Below are 19095 nucleotides of genomic sequence, written 5' to 3'. Positions count from 1 at the left end.
GTACAGCGTTACAAACTATTGTGATCCTTGGCTGTTGAACATACCCGAAAAAGAAGTGCATCAAATGCCGTTATTTCGTAATTATATGAGGATTAAAATGTAGGTATAATGGACATTGCCGTCTGTCGTGTGTAAACCGCCATAGTCAAACATGAGAAAAGACCGTGTCCCGCCGGTTAATGATATTCACGGAGGGGATGAGGCACAGGGAGGATTCACATAACCTATCAGTGAAAACGGTCAACAATATGTCAATTACAACAGCGTCAGTTTTCAGCCTTAATACTCAGTAGCCGTAAAGCTATAAGAAGACAAAAGGGAATTGTCCAACTCACGTTGCAATTCTCATCCAAGATGATGGTACCCCCTTGGCCACCCTCTGTAGTCTCTATGGTACCTCGGATAACCTGTCTTTCTCTCAGCGCTGCTGCCAGGCGCGCCAGCATACCCCTCTATATAACACGAATATAAATGAGTATTAGGAAAAACCAAAGGAGATAAAATGGGAAGGGGCAAGGCACCGACTACAAGTGCTTTATGGAACTATTATTTCGTCTTTATGCAAACCACGAGTTCCATTCAGAGAAAGGCACTATGGTCCTGTGCTCGGTCAATAATTGTATCCCACGTACCGTGATGAAAGCTTCGTTCATCCCTCCCTGCCGGTTGATGTCATTTTGACTCATTATCTGATAGCTGTCCTGCATGCGCTTTCGGCTCTTAAGCCCAAGTTCGTGACGACCAGTTTGGTTTCCTCCAACATGACTTCCAGAAACGATATTAGCGTGCGCATCAGGATCAGCAATATTAATTCCTAGACGGGCATTATGTTGAGCTCGGGTGTCTGGAGAGAATATTTTGATAGTTCGATCGATCCCAGAAACAGCGAGAGTTGGTTCGTACGGATGGCCTATAGAATACCGAATGAGATGTCTGAGATTGCAATGAAACCGTTCTCGGATGGGTAAATCTCACCTTGAACCACGTTGACAACGTCGCTATCGCCCTCCAGAATGTTGACCAAATCCGAGGTCTTCCGGTCCCAGATAAAAACATGTCCAGAATCACTGCCACTAACCACATATTCGTCGTCTAATCCGAAATAATTCACGTCTTTGACAGTTTTTATATTGCAATGTCCTCGATAAACATTTAAATGTGTGGAACAGGGAACATGGCTTTCAACTGCATTTCGCCGATTACCACCCCGTCGGACAAATAGCCGACCAGCAGGCCCGCCAAATTCATCACTCTCGTCAGAGTCGCTGGCGCGGCCGCTATTTTCTGAGTCTGAGAGGTAATCGTAAGCGACATCTGGGCCGTCGTCATCCGTCCCAGAGTCTTCTTCGTCAGAATCACGATCTGCCAGGCGTTGGTTTAGCGATCCAGCTACTGGTGACTCTGGGTCATGTGGAGGTTGGTCGCTCATAGAATTACCAGCTGGTCGCTGGCTCCTGCTCGTCCCTCGATCAGCAGAAGTCATTAGTCTAACCTCTTCGATCTGTTCCTCTTCCTCATCAGGATCAATGTCCTCCTGGATTCTTTCCCTTTGATCATCATTTTCATCGTCCTCTTCCACAGTAGCCCGAATACCACCAAAGGCACGGTTAACGAATTCAAAGTTGACACCCTCGCCCACCTCCATGAGTATTCCTCTGCCTACCTTGAGGCCCCAGAATCGAAAGGAGGTATTGCGATCCAAAGATTGCAAATCTGGTCCGCCTTCACTGCTCTCACCACCCTCTTCCCTTGCGGAAACTGCAGCGCTCCCTACAAGGTCTGTTAGAGACAGTTTAATGCATTCCGCAAATGCATTAACAGCAGCTAACTGTGAGACAAACAAGACGCGCGATGAATCATGTTCAAATCTCGACGCATCAACGTTTTTGATGGCATCATCCCCTGCTAGATTTCGCAGATATGGAATTAATATAGATTCAATGGAATCTTCTTCAGCATCTTCGGGTATGGGAAATCTGTCACTATCGTGACGGTGGGCGCGATTCCACTTGAAGCCTCGCAAAAGAGACTGTCGTCCACCCTCGAGCCAGAGGAGGATTGCTTTTAGGAAATCGTATCCAAATTGGGCCGAAGGATCTATCATTCCGTTTTCAGTTGGAGCAGGTACGATTTGGTGGAATAATTCCAGCTGCGGGCTGTCTGAATCCGATGGTGTTTGAAGGCGACCCCCGAGCACTCGTGCTAACGTGCCTGAAGCTTGTACAAAGCGCCGGGAGGCTTCACGATTCCTGCGCAGCGCTTGCTGGAATAAAACATCATCGTGGGAGGGGTTGAGTGGATACCTCCATGTCCTGATAACCTCGTCCATTTCAGATAGGCATGTTGCAGCATGTCCTAGAGTGGAAGTAAAAGATGCCGTGAATGGCGTTATTTCGGTCTCAGCAGCCACCCTCACGGATGCATCAACCGAAAATAGTAGCTTCCGGATTTCAACAAAAGTCTTTGCGATTCTTAAGCTTAACTTTTGGGCCTCGTTGGGAACTGACTCTCGTGCTCTTTCCATCAGCTCTGAAGGAGCGCCAGGGATACCTCCTGGGAGAGAATCAAGTGGAATATCCTCTGACCGACCATTCCCGTATCTGACTCTAAAAGACATATCTGGGTCTTCTTGGCTACCGCCAGATCTTAACCGTGAGTTGTATCTATTGCTACTTGCCCTGGACGCACGGTTAGTGTTTTCTCGCTTCCGCTTTCGGGCCCTAGATTTTTTTGTCTTTCTGGAACGAGAGTTTTCTTGAATAGTTGGCTCTTCAGCGTTCTTGGCATCTCTAGCATCAGGGCTGCGCATAATATCGAAGCTATATATGTGATCCCCAGACCAACTGACTACTATTTCGTTCGGGTTGGCATCGCTTATCTTGCATGCTGTGATATGACCGTTATCTCCAGATCTGACTTTTTTCTGAGCGTTGGGCGCAAACCGTCGAACACATCTAGTTGCCTGACTCATAGCATCATCATCAGTACTCCAGGGACCAGGAGATAGACTTCCCATCTTGCCTCGTTCAGCAAGAAAGTCACGCCCCAGCATTCGCCTGTCATGAAGGAAGCAGTGCAAGTGTGCTCCTCCGAGAGCAATGTACTGCGGCTGACTCGAAGAACAGGATATACTGTTTAGGTCGATGTGATATCGTTTGTATGATATCAACGGTGGAGGAACATTAGAGTCATCATGGTTAAGACCGGGCCTATAAGCCATAAAACCTTGCCCGCCACGAGGTGAAGGATATGCAGAAGACGGCTGTCTTAAATCCCACTGTCGTACCTCACCATCCTCTGAGCAAGTGAGGAACAGGTACGGCGAGGACTCCGTGACGATTCGTTTCACTCGGTCCGCATGGGATCTATATACACGAGCATTCGTGTTCGCGTCTGTCAAGTACCACATTCCGTTAAAGAAGTTATTGAACCGTCGACTTCTCGCGGAAGTAGCAAATTCTGATGACACAGACATTCGGCCCGAGTGCTCAATGTCAAAAACACGGACTTCGGAATCTCCTGCACATGAGACAAGTGTCCGGTCATTGGAGTGTGGCATAAATTTTACTGAAAATATGTTTGCGGAGTGACCAGTTTGTATGGTAGTGTTGAGGAAAAAGGGTGCGGTGGATGAATCAGGCTGATAGGAGTAGATATTCAAGTGCTGATCGTCAGAACCAGAGGCCAGAAGTCTCCCCGAAGTAGACCAACTACAAAGACACACAAGGGTCAGGATATATATTTCATCATGGCACATCCATGTGTAGGGGCAAGTCATCCGCACATCTATCCACTGGCCCCCAGCCTCCGGAAATGCAAGAAGCGGAAGGCGTCAGGAAGGGGGCGTGGGAAAAAAAAGGTATACAATACCTTAAGGCATTAACGCAACCAGTATGACCGCCCAGTTCATTGACAATATCCATATCCTCAATCCAAGTTTTATCTCCATATATTCCCGCGATACTGGAGAAAGGCGTATACTCGCCAAGCTCGCGCCTGAGAAGGCGCTTTTCCAAAACCGACTTCATTGTGAAAAATCATACAACAACAGGGTCCGCAACGAGTTAAGTGAAAACTTTTTCAATTTCCAAGCATTATCAGTCGAGAAACCCACACGTCTCCCAGGATCGATTCAGCATGGATAGTAAGCTAGGACGGCTTAGGGCTTCGGCGCTGGCACAGCTGTGTTTTCGAGGTTGGCTAGAGAAAAACTCATGTACATAGAACCACTATAAACTTCTGGCCAAGTGAGTTGATTGTTCTTGATAGTGATGGATTCCTAGAAGCTATCAATCGCGACGGCGTGTGTAGTAGCTGGCGAAGTTGGAGGAGGAACAAACAAACGCCACACAGGTCACTAAACGAATAGGTTGAAAGTTGGTGAATCCGATATCATAGCAGCTCCAAGGCTACTCCCGATGCCGATATAAAGGCTGATGCCCAGGTATGTCCCGAGGTCGTTATCAGTCCGACCTCCTCTTGTGATTGTTCCCAAGGGGTCTGTGGGGGCGGAAACAACCTTGGAACATGTTGACATATTACTATTCACGTGATTTATACGTGTTGATGACATCATCCCCACCGTTGAGTCAACTAACTAGTTAGATTCAACAGCGCTCTAGTTGATACGAATAGCTATATCAGTGCTAAGTTCAATGGGAATTATAACCAATGAGACTTAACGAGCACCTCGTGCAGCCTAACTGTCCTAGCGTTGGGAATTGAAGTTGGGTACAGTCATTTAATACTAGTATTTGATTGATGCTCCTTGAAGTACTAGTAGCTGTATTGCAATTTATTCCGGCCACCTACCTACAAGTTATCTATTAGTTCATACGGCAGCATGCCTCCCACCCTTACTCTCTCTCTCCTCCTCCTCTTGCTCTCAAATTGTAAAGACGTTTGGTTCAATATATCGGTCTCAATGGGGTCTACAGGTATGCCTCTACTACTGTAGATGGTACACCTTGGTCCATGTTTGTGCCCTCTTTTTTTCCCTTTCAAGACATAGAGAAACCACAGCGGTAGCCAAATATCGGTTGAGCGATGGAGGGAAATGGCATTTCGCTTACCCAGTGTCCGATTCCTAACGTTAAACACGTTTGACACTTTGAACGCTGTCATGCCGCTTCATTGCCGCATGCCAGAAACATATCAAGGACCGCGCTAAAAATCGGCTGGACCGTGTAGATCTCCCGCCCCCAGAAAACCCCACTCTTAGTATGTAACGAAGAGCTCCCAAAAGGTCCCGCTTGCCTCCCTCAAATTTAATGATAAGCGGTACAAGTTTGGGTAGTTGGGATGGCATATGTCATTCCATGTTGAAAGGTATTCAATAAAAATCAAATTCAATTAAATCAACTCTGTATAAGCCAATCATCAAAGCATGAGATCTTCTCATCATGTTCATATTCATTATCCATTATTGCTCGTCCAGGACCACAAAAAAGAAGAAGAGAGAGAGAGAAAGAAAAAAAGAAAAGAAATTACCTTAGAAATATCCATATTATAGTCATGCCTCCCATTTCATTCAGTGGCTCTTGAAGACCGAAGAAAGCCTAGTCCCCTCCAATTCATCATGAAACGAAACGCCCAAGCCAGGGGGTATCGTTCAGCTTACCCAACAGCCCAAGCCGGTCGTCTCTCTTCCCTCTCACCACCAGCAAAAGCAGCGGTGCCACCGGAACCCAGCCGATCAACTGCCTCCCGAACCCACAACCTCTCCAACTCCCCAACATCCGCCTCAACCGCACTCATAACCTCCAACTCCTCAATCATCGACGCTAACAGCATTTTATGACCCTTCACAACGCGAACCAACGCAGACGATGGGGGATATCCATCCCCGGATTGACCACCCGTATCTAAATCGACACTTGTTTCTTCGCCGCCTGCCATTCCCATATCCACATCAAGGCAGTCTAGCTCTCTGGCGCAGAGTTCCAGTTTCATAGCCAGCGCAGTGACTTCCTCCTTCCACTTGAAGCTAAGGGGGTCTATGAATTCGTACTTGTGGCTGCTTGCGTCCTGTTCATTATCACCGTTCCGGTCCGTGTCGTAATTACAATCGTCGTCATCATCGCCGCTGCCGTTGCGTTTGCTAACGGTAACGGCTGATTCCTGGGGCCGGAGCCTATTCCGGCTTCCGGCCCTGCCCTGTCTCACCCTTGCCACGTGTTCGAACCATTTCCCAAAGGTGCGGACGCACGAAATATATCTGCCCCCGCGCATATCTGTAAGCGTTGCGACATCCTGTATCACACGGGACAATACCTGTATTTGCTCCGAGAAGTCGTAAGCACCGTTGTGATCATTCGTGTTGCTTTTGTTCGTGTTTGGTTTGCTATCTGCCGCTAATTTGCTAAGAGCTTGGTTGTTGGTATAACGCTGCGCTGCTTGCTCTTGAGCGAGAAGTGTATGGTACTTGGCCACGACTGTTTTGTACTGTTTACCCAGTTGCTCTTCAACATTGTATTCCCAGTCTCGTTTAGCTCGTATAGAGTCGGTATGAAGGAGATGGAGTTGGAGGAGTTCTATTTGCAGGGCTGCTACGTGCGGATGGGTCTGTGAGGACGACTCTATTCCAGCTCGTGCCCCCAAAGTTGTGACTGTAGAGGATGTCGAGGCAGGGGGAATAGGCGGCTTAGTTTTCGGTCCCTTTTTGGGACTGTAATGTTGCTGGAACGTAGAGAACTGAGGCTTGCTCGCCTTTAATGACGGAGTCAAGCTTATGTTGCCCTCGCCTTGTTTCGCACCTGTATGACCCTTCGTCGAACCTACAACCTGGCTCTGGTGCCGCGAATGGTTCGCAGTTGTGGTAACTCTCGTCGACGCAATGGGTTGCCTTAACGATGCGGACCTCTCCAATCGAGTTACGCTTGCAGTTTGAGGTTTCCTAGCCTCCGGTATGGGTGTGTTCCCTGATCCAAGCCGTTCAGGCCTCTCTAAGCGCTGTGTGGATTTATTCTGTGTTCTCGATCCCTGTGAGGTTATCGTGCTTGACGAGCCAGGATTCTCAACCTTTGCTGCCATATGCACACTCTGAGGTCTCGATAATTGCGAGCTGGTGGTGCTGGAGGACCCAGCTCTCTCCAGGCGAGTGCGGGAGGTAGGTCCATCTACACAATTCAATGTGTCCGATTTAGGCGCATTCGCCGACCCCGGTCGCTCCAATCGGCTCACGCCTACAGCCTGGGTTCGCGTAAGACTTGCCACCGGTCTGGATAGCTTTGACGGCGATAGCGGAGGAATTGGCTGTGGAAGGTCCGGGACGGGAGCCGAGGTTTCAGCAGGTGGGGCTGACACAGGTGACTGGGGCGCTGGAGTCTGGGCTTCTTGAATGCGTGGCCGTATCAATAATGTATTATCCTCCATCTGTAGCTGTGATCTACCCGAAGGAACCATTCCTCCACCACCCCTCTGCCAGGTGCTCCGCTGTGGCAAGAAACTGCGACGACGGGATGGGATGGCGCGATCATCGCCATTGCCACCATTACCTCCAGAGTTTGTTGGTGCTGCGGTAGTGGCTGGCTGTGGAAGGCCCGAGATTGACATCGGCTGGTTATGCGAAGGCAGATTTGAGTTCCGGGATGGTGCGGATGTCAACCCGGCTGTAGACGTTGTGGTAGTGGTTGATATGGTGTTTGAGCGGGGTTTGATTGACCGGGGACTTTCGACTTCGGGGATCTGTGCTATGCGTATACGTAGGTTAGAGGGTGGGATGTCTTGTTTCGTCGTTTACCTTCTCCATGGCTCAATTGCCTTTGTCTTGCAAGGATGGGTAAAGTTTGTGTAGCATACCGTAACTTCGCGGTCGAGATCGGGAGGTTTCCGTTGCTGGGCGATGCGAGGCTCGCGGAGGGAAAGCCTTCGTGTAGGTATCGGCATTGCTTCAAGCCAATGTTTTGTCGGTGGCCAGCAGAATATCATAGGAGAGCCCTCCGTTGGATCCCCAAGCAGGATCTTTGACTTTGTCAAGGTAGATAAGATGGTCTAGGCTTGGCATATTTAAGTTGTTAAGCTGCTAGCCAAAAGTATATAAGTTATGCCAAGGGCTTTCTGATCACAGACAACATAGAATGAAAAACATTTCGGGGATACACCCTATTATTTTTTTTACCCAATTCTTATCCAAATTCGACTCTGTGTGAACTAGTATAGAACAATTGTATTGGTCAAACAGACTCGATATGTATTAGCGAAGATGTGGCCCGACATTTCATTAGTGTTAGCAGTTTCTGAGTACAAAGTTCAGAAGTAAATACGGTGGTTGCATTCTAATGCTCTGCCCTCTTAGGCTTGGGGGAATCGCCAGCAGTGTTAAAGCCCAGGCACAGCAAAAACGAAAGAAAGCATACAGAGGTGAAAGAAAGATTCTGAGAAAAAAAAATAGAATATCAGCAGAGCTGGTGGGAATAAGAACATCTGCATAGCATGCCCTGCCATCAGCTGGGTATCAGTCGAAAGAGTCCTATAAAATAAAAACAATTTTCTGTTGTCTTTTTCTGCCCAAGCAATCTCCCTCGTCATCCCATAACGCATAGAGCTGAGACGAAAGTACACATCAGAAGCGGGAAGAAAAATAAAAATAAAAAAATACAATGAAAAAAATTTCCCGTTTAACTCAAGTCGTTCAGAGATTGCCCTTTGAAGGAAACGCCACTCCCTCCGTAGCATGAGTATCTGTAAACCAGCTCACTTTCTCCGCACCAGCGGCATTCACCAAAGCGCATGGCAGACTCCTCCCGTCCTCTGTATCAAAGATCCGCCTCATGATGTCCTTCTTCCCTCCACCCGTCGCCACAAAAGCAATTCTCAGCCCATGTATAACAACTGGCAGCGTGAGCGTAATGCGCTTAGGTGGCGGCTTGGGCGAATCCGAAATTGGTGCGACCCAGGCGTCTGATTCGCGAAGGAGTTCATGGCCAGGGAACAGGCTGCAGGTATGTCCATCTGGGCCACAGCCGAGCAGAAGGAGGTCGAAGACGGGCAACTTCACGCTGTCCTTGGCAGCGAAGGAGTGCATCAGTTCTTCCTGATACTGGTCTGCTACTTCCTGCGGATCATCGTCAGAGATATGTGTAATATCGATTGGGTGGACTATAGGCGTTCCGAGCTCTGGGGGGATCTTATCGAGTAGTTCAGTCTTTACGAGGCGATAATTGCTGTCTTCGTGATCTAGTGGTACGACTCGTTCATCGGCAAAGAAGATCTCCCATGAGGAAAATCGGGGGCTGTCTTCTTCACTGCCGTTGGTGGGGGCGAGGAGTGCCTTGGCAAGGACAGCTGGCAGCGAGCCACCAGAGACGGCGACGCGGAAAACGTCATGTCTGGCAATGGCTGTGTTCTGGGACTTCAGGACATATTTCCGAAGCTGTGTTGCAAGAACGTCGGTGTCAGGGAATACGTAGAGGTTTGGAGAACCCCCCATGGCTGAACTGGCTGAATTGGAGTTGAGGCGGGGTAGATGAAGCAAGCAGTGGGGTATAGATATAAGACGGCGAGCAAACCTGGAACGATGCTGTGTGAAGCGAGACAGTCTGACAGGGTCGTTTTGAGCAACGGTGTATCGTCAGGTTAATTGGAAGAGGGTGGCCTGAGGACAGTGCCCATGTTTTTGGCAGAATGCAGCGTAGGTTGCAAGTTCAGACAAATATCCAACGACAAGGGAGAGTGCTGAATGCGCTTGCTGGAAAACTTGTTCATCTGTTGACGTAGTGTGGCTAACTAATTCCTACCTAGGTAACTAGTTAGTAATGACTACTCGGCATTACATAAATAGAGAAGTCTTGACAACCAACGAAGTTTATATGCCATTATTCTTTACAGATTTTACGCTGAACGCCCATTCAGTGACATTCCTGCTCGGTGGTAACTCAGAAGAAGCGTTTATCAACATATTGCGGGCATATCTAACTAAGTAGCTAGTTAACTAGTTGTAATAACCTGCTTACCTGCGTACATGTTGCTTCTGGCTTTCTTTGGCTTTCCAAGCACCCCATGCATACAATTCTCTCTTAATCCCAATACTACTAGTAAACCTAGCTCGCTGGTAGGTAACATTAAACGGAGATGAACAATGCAAGATGCCCCCAGGGGCACAGAACAAAATGAAAAAAATAAACAACGCCCCCTGGTAAGCGAAGGAATGGTAAGGGGGTAAAGTAAGTTATTAAGTTGTCGCACAAAGCTAGTCAAACTACAGGATCTCGCCTGCCAGGTTCGTTCTAGAGTAACAACAGCAACAACAGAATCATGGGGTAAAAAGAGGTGTATACATGTATCGAGTAGTGATATCTCGTTCATGCAGTCTGCGCTTTGATATACGCCGTCTATATACGCAGAACGGATCGCGTGCATCCTGTCTGCCTCGCCTGTGCAGCGGATGCATCGTTTAGAATCCCCGCCTGCCGATCTTCCGTCGTGCATGCACGTCCGTCCTTCCCGTCAGGATGAGGCGGGTAGTTCTGCAAGGAAGCAAAAGGGGAAAGACAAAGGAGATGAAAGATACTACATATGCTATCCCACATTCGCGCTCCCTGGTTGCCGAACCCTACCGCAATTGTTTTTGAGCCCAGATAAGCGATGGAATGAATACATACACCTGTACCTGTGCAGGTTTCTTACACACTTGTTGATATGTATACTATGAAAAAACTAACGTTTACCCCCGAGATAGACAAAGAGTTAGCAAAAGCAGTATATCACCCCTGTCCTCATGGACTCATGCAGGTCACCTTGAGCGACGTCTGCACGTTAAGACGCAAGAATTTCAAATTACCCTTTCTCATGCATGGCTACAAGGAGATATATGCATGTATACATGTATACAAGAGTCTAATCCACCTTACTCCTCAGCCATTCCATTCGATACATGGCGAAATCAATTACTTAATATTAATTAAAAATAGATGGGGTAACTGGATTGAATGGCGCATATTCATTGTCATGTTCATTACTATTATTCATTTGCAGCACTACTTTTCAACTATGAATCCACACCCTTCATGTGATGTGAGAGTCATAAGTGAAGTGCTTTGGCTCTCGGTGTAAATCAGATATTCGAAATACTGCAGGAGTTGACTTCTTGAATTTAAGTTGGGCGCTCTCAGGTTCATCCGTAGTTACCGAATTTCCACACCCATAACCCCCCCTGGGCTCTGCGGACAAGGTACCCAGCAGGAACTCTGATACTGTAGACGAAAAGCAGCCCAGCATATCTCTGTATGATCTTTGGACGTATTGGTCACTCCGGGGGCGCGGCCAAAGGTCGAGATTGATCAATCCAGAAGGGGGTTGTTTTGGCGGGAGGAGGTTGACATGGGACAGGTGGGGCGGCGTTTCAAACTCTCCTCCTTTTTTGTGGTTATCTTACTCTTTGTTGGGCTCTCTATTGATGTTTTTGTTTCGTTCTTTCGGTGCTTCTTGTCTCTCTCATACTTTATCACCGGCATTTATCTACTTTTATCTTTTTTATGTCTATATTCATTCAACTCGAAACCGCATGGTTGGGGCGTGGCTGAGAAACACAAAAACCCCAAGATCCGCGGATCCGAGTTACCTGGAGAAAAGGAAGGCTGCGGAAACGACGAGGGAGGCGACGCACGTATTTCTAAATGAATAACTACACCAGATCACAGTCGAGTCATCTCTTTTCCTATCTATCAGTCACTCGCACGCACGTACGCACGGATTACCTACTCACTCGGTGAGATGTAGGAGAGTAAATCTTTGTTTTTTTTTATTTATTTTTACACAAGAAACACCGCCCCCACACACACACGCATGCACACACGCAGCACGAGGGATTGTTTCATGTACGATGCTGTCATCCTGCATGGCCATGGTTCCCTCTTCAGGGTCCTTCTTCTTTTTTTACCCACCAACCTTCAAGACACGCATGCATACAGGAATCACATCGTAGTATTCCTAGTCGAAGGAAATCCGTTAGGAACACAGGGCAACCGGAGCCAAGGAGGCCGACGGTGGGGCTTAGTTAGGCTGGTGCCAGGGCGATATGCTGGCGAAGAGCGAATCACGCCGCTGGATTTGTTGGGTGTGCAGGTCTCGTATCAGCACGTTTGCCTCCCCACGAGGCCGAGCTGGACCGGAGCGGAGAGCCGTGTTGTCTTCTGAAGAGATTCCATGGTTCTGGTTCTGGTTCTGGTGCGGGCGCTGAGGATTCCTCATGGAAGAAATTACTCGAATGGAAGGAATTGTTTTCTTCGAGATAGTTGCTCGTAGTCAATCATCAATATCCGGGATCACTGGAAGTTTATTTGGCGTAGAAAGTTTCTCTGAAGAGATGAAAATTAAAATTGTAGCAGCGCCTCTGGGTCTGGATCCATGACGCTTTGATTCGATGGTATCTATGACTCTTGGTCGAACCGTGGTTTGTGGATGGGAGAGCTTTGACAACTTTTGAGTCAAGAGTTGACACTGTCTGTTGACTGTCAGGCATCGACCTTTCCAGAGGCACCTGGACACGATAAAAGCCGTCGTCTGACTTGCATTCATCTTCTCCTGCGGCTGCTGGGCTGGCTGTGCTTATTTGTTCGCTGATCCGTCGGCGCGTCCCCGATCCACTGCGCTGGTGCCTGCGACTGGCTGTGGATGCTCTCGTTATTTCCCCCAGGAATCATCTCTAGGAACCCCTAGTTTGTTTGAGATTTATTATATTTCTTCAATCGTGTTTATCTTGCCCATCGCCCAAACTTCTTGACAGCTATCTCCACTTGTTTTAAATTCTTCGCGCAGTACACGTACCTTTTCGCTAATTCCCAAAGCACTCTATACCTGCTCCCCCTGCTGCCGGACCGCCAGTATTTAAAAAAAATCTTAGATAGCCCTGCCCGAGTCCCATTTTTAATTCCCACCCTCGCCCATTGAAACATTCAAACCAAGCCCTCTTTGTTTCGTCGCTTACGAGGCAGGTTACAGCCCAACAACTCCACGAAATCAGAATCGGAAAAATCCCTGTGTGCATTACGGCTGCATATCTGTCTCCCTTGGTCGCTGGGAGAAAGGCTCGATCATCACTGGTCAGGGATCAAGGCCGTTGTTCTTCTACTTGGGTTTTCGTTGCTGTGGTTTTCCACACCAGCCGCTTTTTCCTCCCCCTGTTCCTGCTCTGCTCGCCCTGTTTTGCCTGATCTTATCCGGAAACCGATCCTGCACATGCTCGCCTGAACACCGCCATTCCCGGAGCCTTGGGTACATTTAACTCGTTTTACCAGCCGATTCAAACAGTATATTACCCTGCCTCAAGGTCCTTGTTGCATCACTTCTCATCTGCCCGTTCTTTCTCAACTCTCTCGATTCTCTCGAGTCTCCTACGATCTCTATCTCGCTCAAAATTTCCGCGCTCACCCAGCGACCTCTTCGCGACGCAAACCGCATTTCCCAGTACATCATGAGCTCGACTTCTGCCTCAATGCAGGAGTCTTCCTCCAATACCTCCAGCACAGGACTGACTCCCCGCTCCTCCTCCGAGTCTTCGAAGACTGTTGTGTCCACCTTCGATATTGTTCGCTGCTCAAGATGCCAGCGATCCCTCTCCCTCGAACATGCCTCATCCTCCCCCGGTATTGTTCGATTCGGTGTTAATTCCTACTATTGTAGCCGCTGTGCGTCGATGGTTGGCTTCAATAATCGCTGAAAGCAACCCCCGGAAGGAAAACTCAAGGGCAGAAAAGCCAGAAAGTTCAACAATAACAATACCAAACCATACGCTTATTTCTACGCGCACAAAAAAAAAGCTGCAAGAAAAAACAAGCCACCGCATACCCCAACACAACCAAAAATCCTTACCTCAAACCAAACCCGTAACTTTTTCATTTCATCAGACACTTTAAAAAAAAATTCATCTTTTCGCCCACCGATGGACGAAAATGGAAGAAAATGGAAGAAAAAGCAACAAAGCATGAAAAAAAAAAGGAATATTTTGGGCGATATTGAAATGTGCAAATTCCCAACGCATAAAACAACCAACATGCCGACCAATCGAATCAAGACAATGCCCTCGTTTGAACCCAAGAAGCAAAATGACATCAGTGTTCCTGGCCAATGATGTAGATGCTGGTCAGATGCGAAGATAACGGAAAGAGGCTTTAGCAACCAACTCACCAGGACAACCTTGCCCAGGGCCCAAAGATGACGATGGCCGTTGAATGCCTTAGGTACCCCTCACCCAAGAGTCGTCCTTCACCTTCGCATTCGCCTTTTCCGCGCGACCCATTTCCGACCCGACCGTCCTCCTGGTTTCTCATCTTGTTTGAATCCAGAATTATCCTCACCGCCTATTATCCATATGATATTTCCCTCTTTGCCCATGGGCGGTGAAATCAAACCTTCCCCGCCTATCACAGGCTCCGGGGACGGATGGGGAGGGGTTTTCTTATTTTTATTGTTTATCGCACTCGTCCTGTCCTGTCATTCCGAATCTCCGGACAACACAACATCACGGGATCCCGCCGACTGTGCGAGTGCGACTTGCTATTTTCGGAAACCAACCAACCCCTCATGTCTCACGTCTCGTTTTTATTCTCAACCTCTTCCAGCCCTTGTTTTATTTTTTCCCCTTCGTCGTTTCCGCCACCACAATCCATTTTCGATTACAGAAGGATTCCGCGAAATCACTTCCTCGTGTGTGTTTTTCAGCTTCTGACTCTTGGCTTGGTCCGGGTTCTCCTTCGTTCGTGGCGTGGCTGGTTTTCTTCACCCTCCTTGCCAAGAAAACGAAAGAAAGCTACCGTTACTCTGCTGCGTTTCGGTTTCCTTCTCGGTAATCATCGCCAATCGACCCCTTCCGCAGCGCTTTCTCGAAGGTTTTCACGTTCACAACCACACCGCCCACGTTCAGCTGACCTTTTGATCCAACCTCACACTCGGCACACACAACCTGCGCAACATCCGTTCAGATCCCTCGGGAAGGAATCTTCGGTTCTGCCTGGTTTTCAATTCTTTTTTCTATATTTCTTGTTCTGAAGGTAGATCCGGAATCAGCGGTGCCTCTGCTTCTGTTGCTTTTTATACATATGATGTGTATATATTTTCTCTTGACGGTAATACGGGCTACATCCTGGTGGGCGCCGGCAAAAACATAGCGAGATATTCTGAGTGAAGACGGACTTTTCTTTTTTAAATCCATGATTCCCAATTTTGCAATGAACTATCTACATGTATTCTAACGAAATGATATCCCCAATTCGCATTTACGGGAGTAAAGTTATGTGTAAAAAAACGCGAAAACAATAACAGGAGTGGAACTAACCCTCCAGGAGAGCTCAACGCGATGATCTAAAAAATAAAAATGAAAAATCTTATTTAACCCAAGAAATAATTCTCCTCCCCCCCCCCCCCCCTTTCTTCTGTTATTTTTTTATTTCGAATCAAAGAATTCTCTCAGATGTACTGCTTATTCCCAGACCTCGCCATATTTCCTTTTGACTTTTCTTGGCTGCTGTTTTATTATGGAAGGTAGTGATTTATTTCTTAATTGGTTAACATTCTTATATTTTTTTTTTGGCTATTCTATCTATTTGTTTGTCTGTCTACGTATCTATCTTAAAATTCCGTGCTTTTTGCTTCTGTACTCTGTTCTAATAGATTACTAGTTTAGGCTAATTTTCAACAGCTTTTCAAAATATTGTATTTCTTCTGCTAGATAACATTTTTTTTAAGCATATATTACTATTATCACAGTAACCTTCGTTTCTAATTTTAGAAGCGGGTAATGTGGTGAGCCAATATATTCATCCACAATCAATGCTGGCAGCTGAACTATGACTCTTTTTAAATGGAATAGCCCTCTAAAACCGACATTCGCAGCACTATCTATTATTTATTGCCAGTGAAGATTGGGGAGTCCAATTCCACTCCATCTCAAGCAGGCTTGTTTGCCGAGCTTAGTCACACCAATGCAACTAGTTATCAATTACAGTCTCAATTATTATCTGGAACTTTACAGATACCAAGACTCTAATATCTCCCCTTTCGGATGTGAGTGTTAACGAATTCATCCGCTCCGATGGGATCTTCGACGAATTCGAAATTGAACCCTGTTCCCGAGCGGTTGAAATCCACAGCGAATCTGACATAGGTTTGGAGTTCTCTCCAAGGACAGGTTGCGTGTCTCGGTGTACCGGTGCTATTTGAGCCGGTGCAGGTTGGGACATTTGCGATATTGCCCATTTCCGAGGAGAGGAATGGGGGAAGGTGCGGTAGCCCGGGTCGTTGGCGATGTCATCCGGCACAACGTAAAGAGGAGGAGGAGGGGGTAGGGTCGTCTCCCCGATGTGGATGTCCCCGAGAATCTGATGATTTTGTGGCGGAACGGCTACTTCCCGATCCCCAGTGGCTCCCTGCATCTCAGAAAAAATATTGGAGAAGGTTTCGCATATTGTTCAGATAGTGGGCATTTTAGCCCACCGCATACTCAGTACGTAGCGAATCGCTATTCTTATCATCCTTGGCAATACACCTGAGCACTTCACAAAACGGTGGTGAAACTCGTTCCGCATCTATAGCGGAATTCGATCCTTCATCGAAATTGGCATTTGGAGCAGTTGCTCCCCCTTGCTTATTCCTACCTCTCATGATCTTGATATCTGCATTTAAAGATATCGCAACCGCCCTGCGACGAAATAAAGGGAATTTCAGGAATATGGGCTATATTGGTGTCGGAAATTGGGCTATTTGCGTTGTAGTACTGGTGAAGAAAGTTGACTGAAATGAGGGGGGGGGCTTTGCTGTCCTTGTCCTTGTCCTTGTCCTTGTCCTCGTGCTCTCTTGGTCTCTGTTATCCACGGGCTCCCATACTTCTCCCATTCTTCAAGATGATATGACTAAACGAGTGCCAAAGATTTCCGGCGAAAGTCTCCTTTGCGACCAAACGCGTTCGGATTGATTAGAGGCGTTATGTCCTTTAAAATGAGCGATCAGATATCGACGACGGCCAAGTTTGCGGAGACAGCCACTAGCCCAACTCTTTAAGGATGCTGCGTCCATGGGTATTATGCTGCTAGATGAAGGGATTCACCGCTTTACTTTGATAAAAAACGCATTTCTGACCGTTTACGCCAGCCTATTTACTCCATCTGCACAGGACTGGGGGGGGTTTCAGTACAATCCCAACACCGGGCATGATTTTGCTCTTGAGGACAGCGTCAATGTAGTCATCACCCATGGACCACCCAGAGGTGTTATGGACTACACTGTCAGCCATCAGAGAGTGGAATGTCCCCATCTCTTCACAGCCATTGCAAGAAGCCGACCCCAGATGCACTGCTTTGGCCACATTCATGAAGGTTGGCGCGCGAAAACTGTTATATGGAGCGACAATCCTGCCCACTTTGCGGATATTGACTTACATCCATTTGTTGAATTGATATAGTTGTTTAGTTATTCTCATTCGAAGACTTCTTCTCAAACAATGTAGCCGCTGTACATCAAAACAGGAACCATTTCAATTGATTAGTAGCTACCGCTATTGCTCCAGATTCAGCTTTCTCTGATTTAATCCGTGGTACCAACTTGCAGCCAGGGGATGAGAATTTGTAACGAGCACAGTCGAGTGTTCGGTGAGGAAATATTGCTTGGGGTGTATTAATTATGTGGCAGTTGTCCAGTGCAGCTTCAGCATCTGTAACCAAGTGACGTCACAGCAACTTTTCCTTGGTATTTAGGCAGAGACGATTAACGACCAAAATAAAGTAGCCTCGGAAAGCCATTATTACCCAACAAAGATCCTTTCCTTGTCAACAAAAAGCAATCGCCAGACCAAGTTCCCTTTGATTTCAACCAACCCAACAATGGCCACGAACACGACCTCTTGTCCAACCGCTTTCCGTGTCGCGCAGGCAGTAGGTTTGAGCGGTGCAGCTTGGCTTTCTGGTACGCAGTTACTCCATCTTGGATAATCCGAAGAGATAGTACCTATCTACCCATTCATCAATACAATTCCCAAGGGGAATCTTATATCTCGGTTTATCTCTCTACGTACGAGAGATAACATATTGAACGTCCCTCTCACACACACACATAATGTCCTCAGAGTAAGGACCAAAATATTTGCCAGATGCTAATAATAGCACATTTCAACTCCACAGGCAACATCGCCGCCTACAGTGTAAATGTCGCACCCTCCCTCCTCACCTCCGCCCAAGAAAGCAACCTCTCCGCCAGCACCCTCGCAAAGCTATGGCGAAACGTCTATCATCTCGGCGCAACACAGAACCCGCCCATCGCCCTCTGCACCGCAGCCGCATTCTTCTACCTAGCCTGGTCCGATCGTTCCGGGACTATATCCCTCCGTGAGGCAGGTCAGAACACATCCACGCTGTATTGCGCTGCCGGGGCGCTAACCTTGTCTATCGTCCCGTTCACCATCCTTGCAATGACGAAGACCAATAAGGAGCTGTTGGAGAAGGCCAGTTTGGTGGAGACGGAGCCTATAGCCAAGGTTGGGGCGAGGGCGGAGACGGAGCGTTTTTTGCGTCAGTGGATTGGGCTTAACGGGATGCGAAGCTTGTTCCCGTTAGCTGCCTGCTTGGTGGGTATGTATGCGGCTTTGAGGTGAACGGTGCTGGCATTTTTCTTAGAGCACGAAAGGGGAAGAAGCTGGGGGCGTATATCGAAGAAATTAGTCTGTAGTCTAGATTGTATATTAAAATGGGGGTCGTGGAGATGGCTGTCTTGATGTGATTTTAACTGTGTTAAAAATGATCGAATCGATTATATCTCTACAAGTAATAATGGTGTGTAAAGGATCTGCACCTCGACCGTAACTGGTAGCCGTTCGTGTAGCCGTTCGTTAAAAAATACATCGCTAAATCGTGGTTTGTGAGTGGACGGTTCACTCATCAGCAGTACTGCTGTATAATGAGAATCGAGTCGCACTTGTTACAACATTCTTCTCCGCTTGGGGCCGGGCAGGAAGGGGAAGGAGGTGCGGCTAAATAGTTAGTTGTGGGAGAAGGTAAAGCAGTGATGAATAAGAGAAGAGTGAGATTAGGCGATGTGTGTTCCCTGCTCTCTAGCATACTTGGTAATTTGCGCGATGGAAGCTCTTGCTAAGATATGTGTGTAGTTAGAAGT

The 19095-nt window shown here is 47.5% G+C and overlaps 7 protein-coding genes across 7 annotated transcripts; 2 read left to right on the top strand and 5 right to left on the bottom strand.

Moving 5' to 3' along the window:
* Positions 1-215: 215 nt before the first annotated feature.
* HCBG_00659 (WD domain-containing protein) lies at positions 216-4028 on the bottom strand (the record flags this gene model as incomplete). Its single annotated transcript, XM_045427709.1, has 5 exons — positions 216-224; positions 336-452; positions 633-910; positions 976-3710; positions 3871-4028. 5 exons carry the CDS (start codon positions 4026-4028, stop codon positions 216-218), a joined length of 3297 nt encoding a protein of 1098 aa, XP_045291684.1.
* A 1588-nt stretch (positions 4029-5616) lies between these two features.
* On the bottom strand, positions 5617-7887 carry HCBG_00658 (uncharacterized protein; the record flags this gene model as incomplete). Its single annotated transcript, XM_045427708.1, has 2 exons — positions 5617-7686; positions 7801-7887. The coding sequence occupies 2 exons, from the start codon at positions 7885-7887 to the stop codon at positions 5617-5619; spliced, it is 2157 nt and encodes a 718-aa protein (XP_045291683.1).
* Positions 7888-8632: 745 nt separating this feature from the next.
* On the bottom strand, positions 8633-9430 carry HCBG_00657 (6-phosphogluconolactonase; the record flags this gene model as incomplete). Its single annotated transcript, XM_045427707.1, has 1 exon — positions 8633-9430. One exon carries the CDS (start codon positions 9428-9430, stop codon positions 8633-8635), a length of 798 nt encoding a protein of 265 aa, XP_045291682.1.
* A 2384-nt stretch (positions 9431-11814) lies between these two features.
* On the top strand, positions 11815-12135 carry HCBG_00656 (uncharacterized protein; the record flags this gene model as incomplete). The annotated part of the gene is made up of 1 exon (XM_045427706.1): positions 11815-12135. One exon carries the CDS (start codon positions 11815-11817, stop codon positions 12133-12135), a length of 321 nt encoding a protein of 106 aa, XP_045291681.1.
* An 899-nt stretch (positions 12136-13034) lies between these two features.
* HCBG_00655 (uncharacterized protein) lies at positions 13035-14267 on the bottom strand (the record flags this gene model as incomplete). Its single annotated transcript, XM_045427705.1, has 4 exons — positions 13035-13207; positions 13257-13575; positions 13991-14057; positions 14125-14267. The coding sequence occupies 4 exons, from the start codon at positions 14265-14267 to the stop codon at positions 13035-13037; spliced, it is 702 nt and encodes a 233-aa protein (XP_045291680.1).
* Positions 14268-15923: 1656 nt separating this feature from the next.
* Positions 15924-16367, bottom strand: HCBG_00654 (uncharacterized protein; the record flags this gene model as incomplete). Its single annotated transcript, XM_045427704.1, has 1 exon — positions 15924-16367. The coding sequence occupies one exon, from the start codon at positions 16365-16367 to the stop codon at positions 15924-15926; it is 444 nt and encodes a 147-aa protein (XP_045291679.1).
* A 1403-nt stretch (positions 16368-17770) lies between these two features.
* HCBG_00653 (uncharacterized protein) lies at positions 17771-18712 on the top strand (the record flags this gene model as incomplete). Its single annotated transcript, XM_045427703.1, has 2 exons — positions 17771-17892; positions 18108-18712. The coding sequence occupies 2 exons, from the start codon at positions 17811-17813 to the stop codon at positions 18575-18577; spliced, it is 552 nt and encodes a 183-aa protein (XP_045291678.1).
* Positions 18713-19095: the final 383 nt, after the last annotated feature.

This window comes from Histoplasma capsulatum (assembly GCF_000150115.1).
Source record: "Histoplasma capsulatum G186AR genomic scaffold supercont2.1, whole genome shotgun sequence".
NCBI classification, from domain to species: domain Eukaryota; kingdom Fungi; phylum Ascomycota; class Eurotiomycetes; order Onygenales; family Ajellomycetaceae; genus Histoplasma; species Histoplasma capsulatum.
The sequence above is the reverse complement of the archived record's forward strand: the minus strand, read 5'-3'. Positions and strand labels throughout refer to the sequence as shown.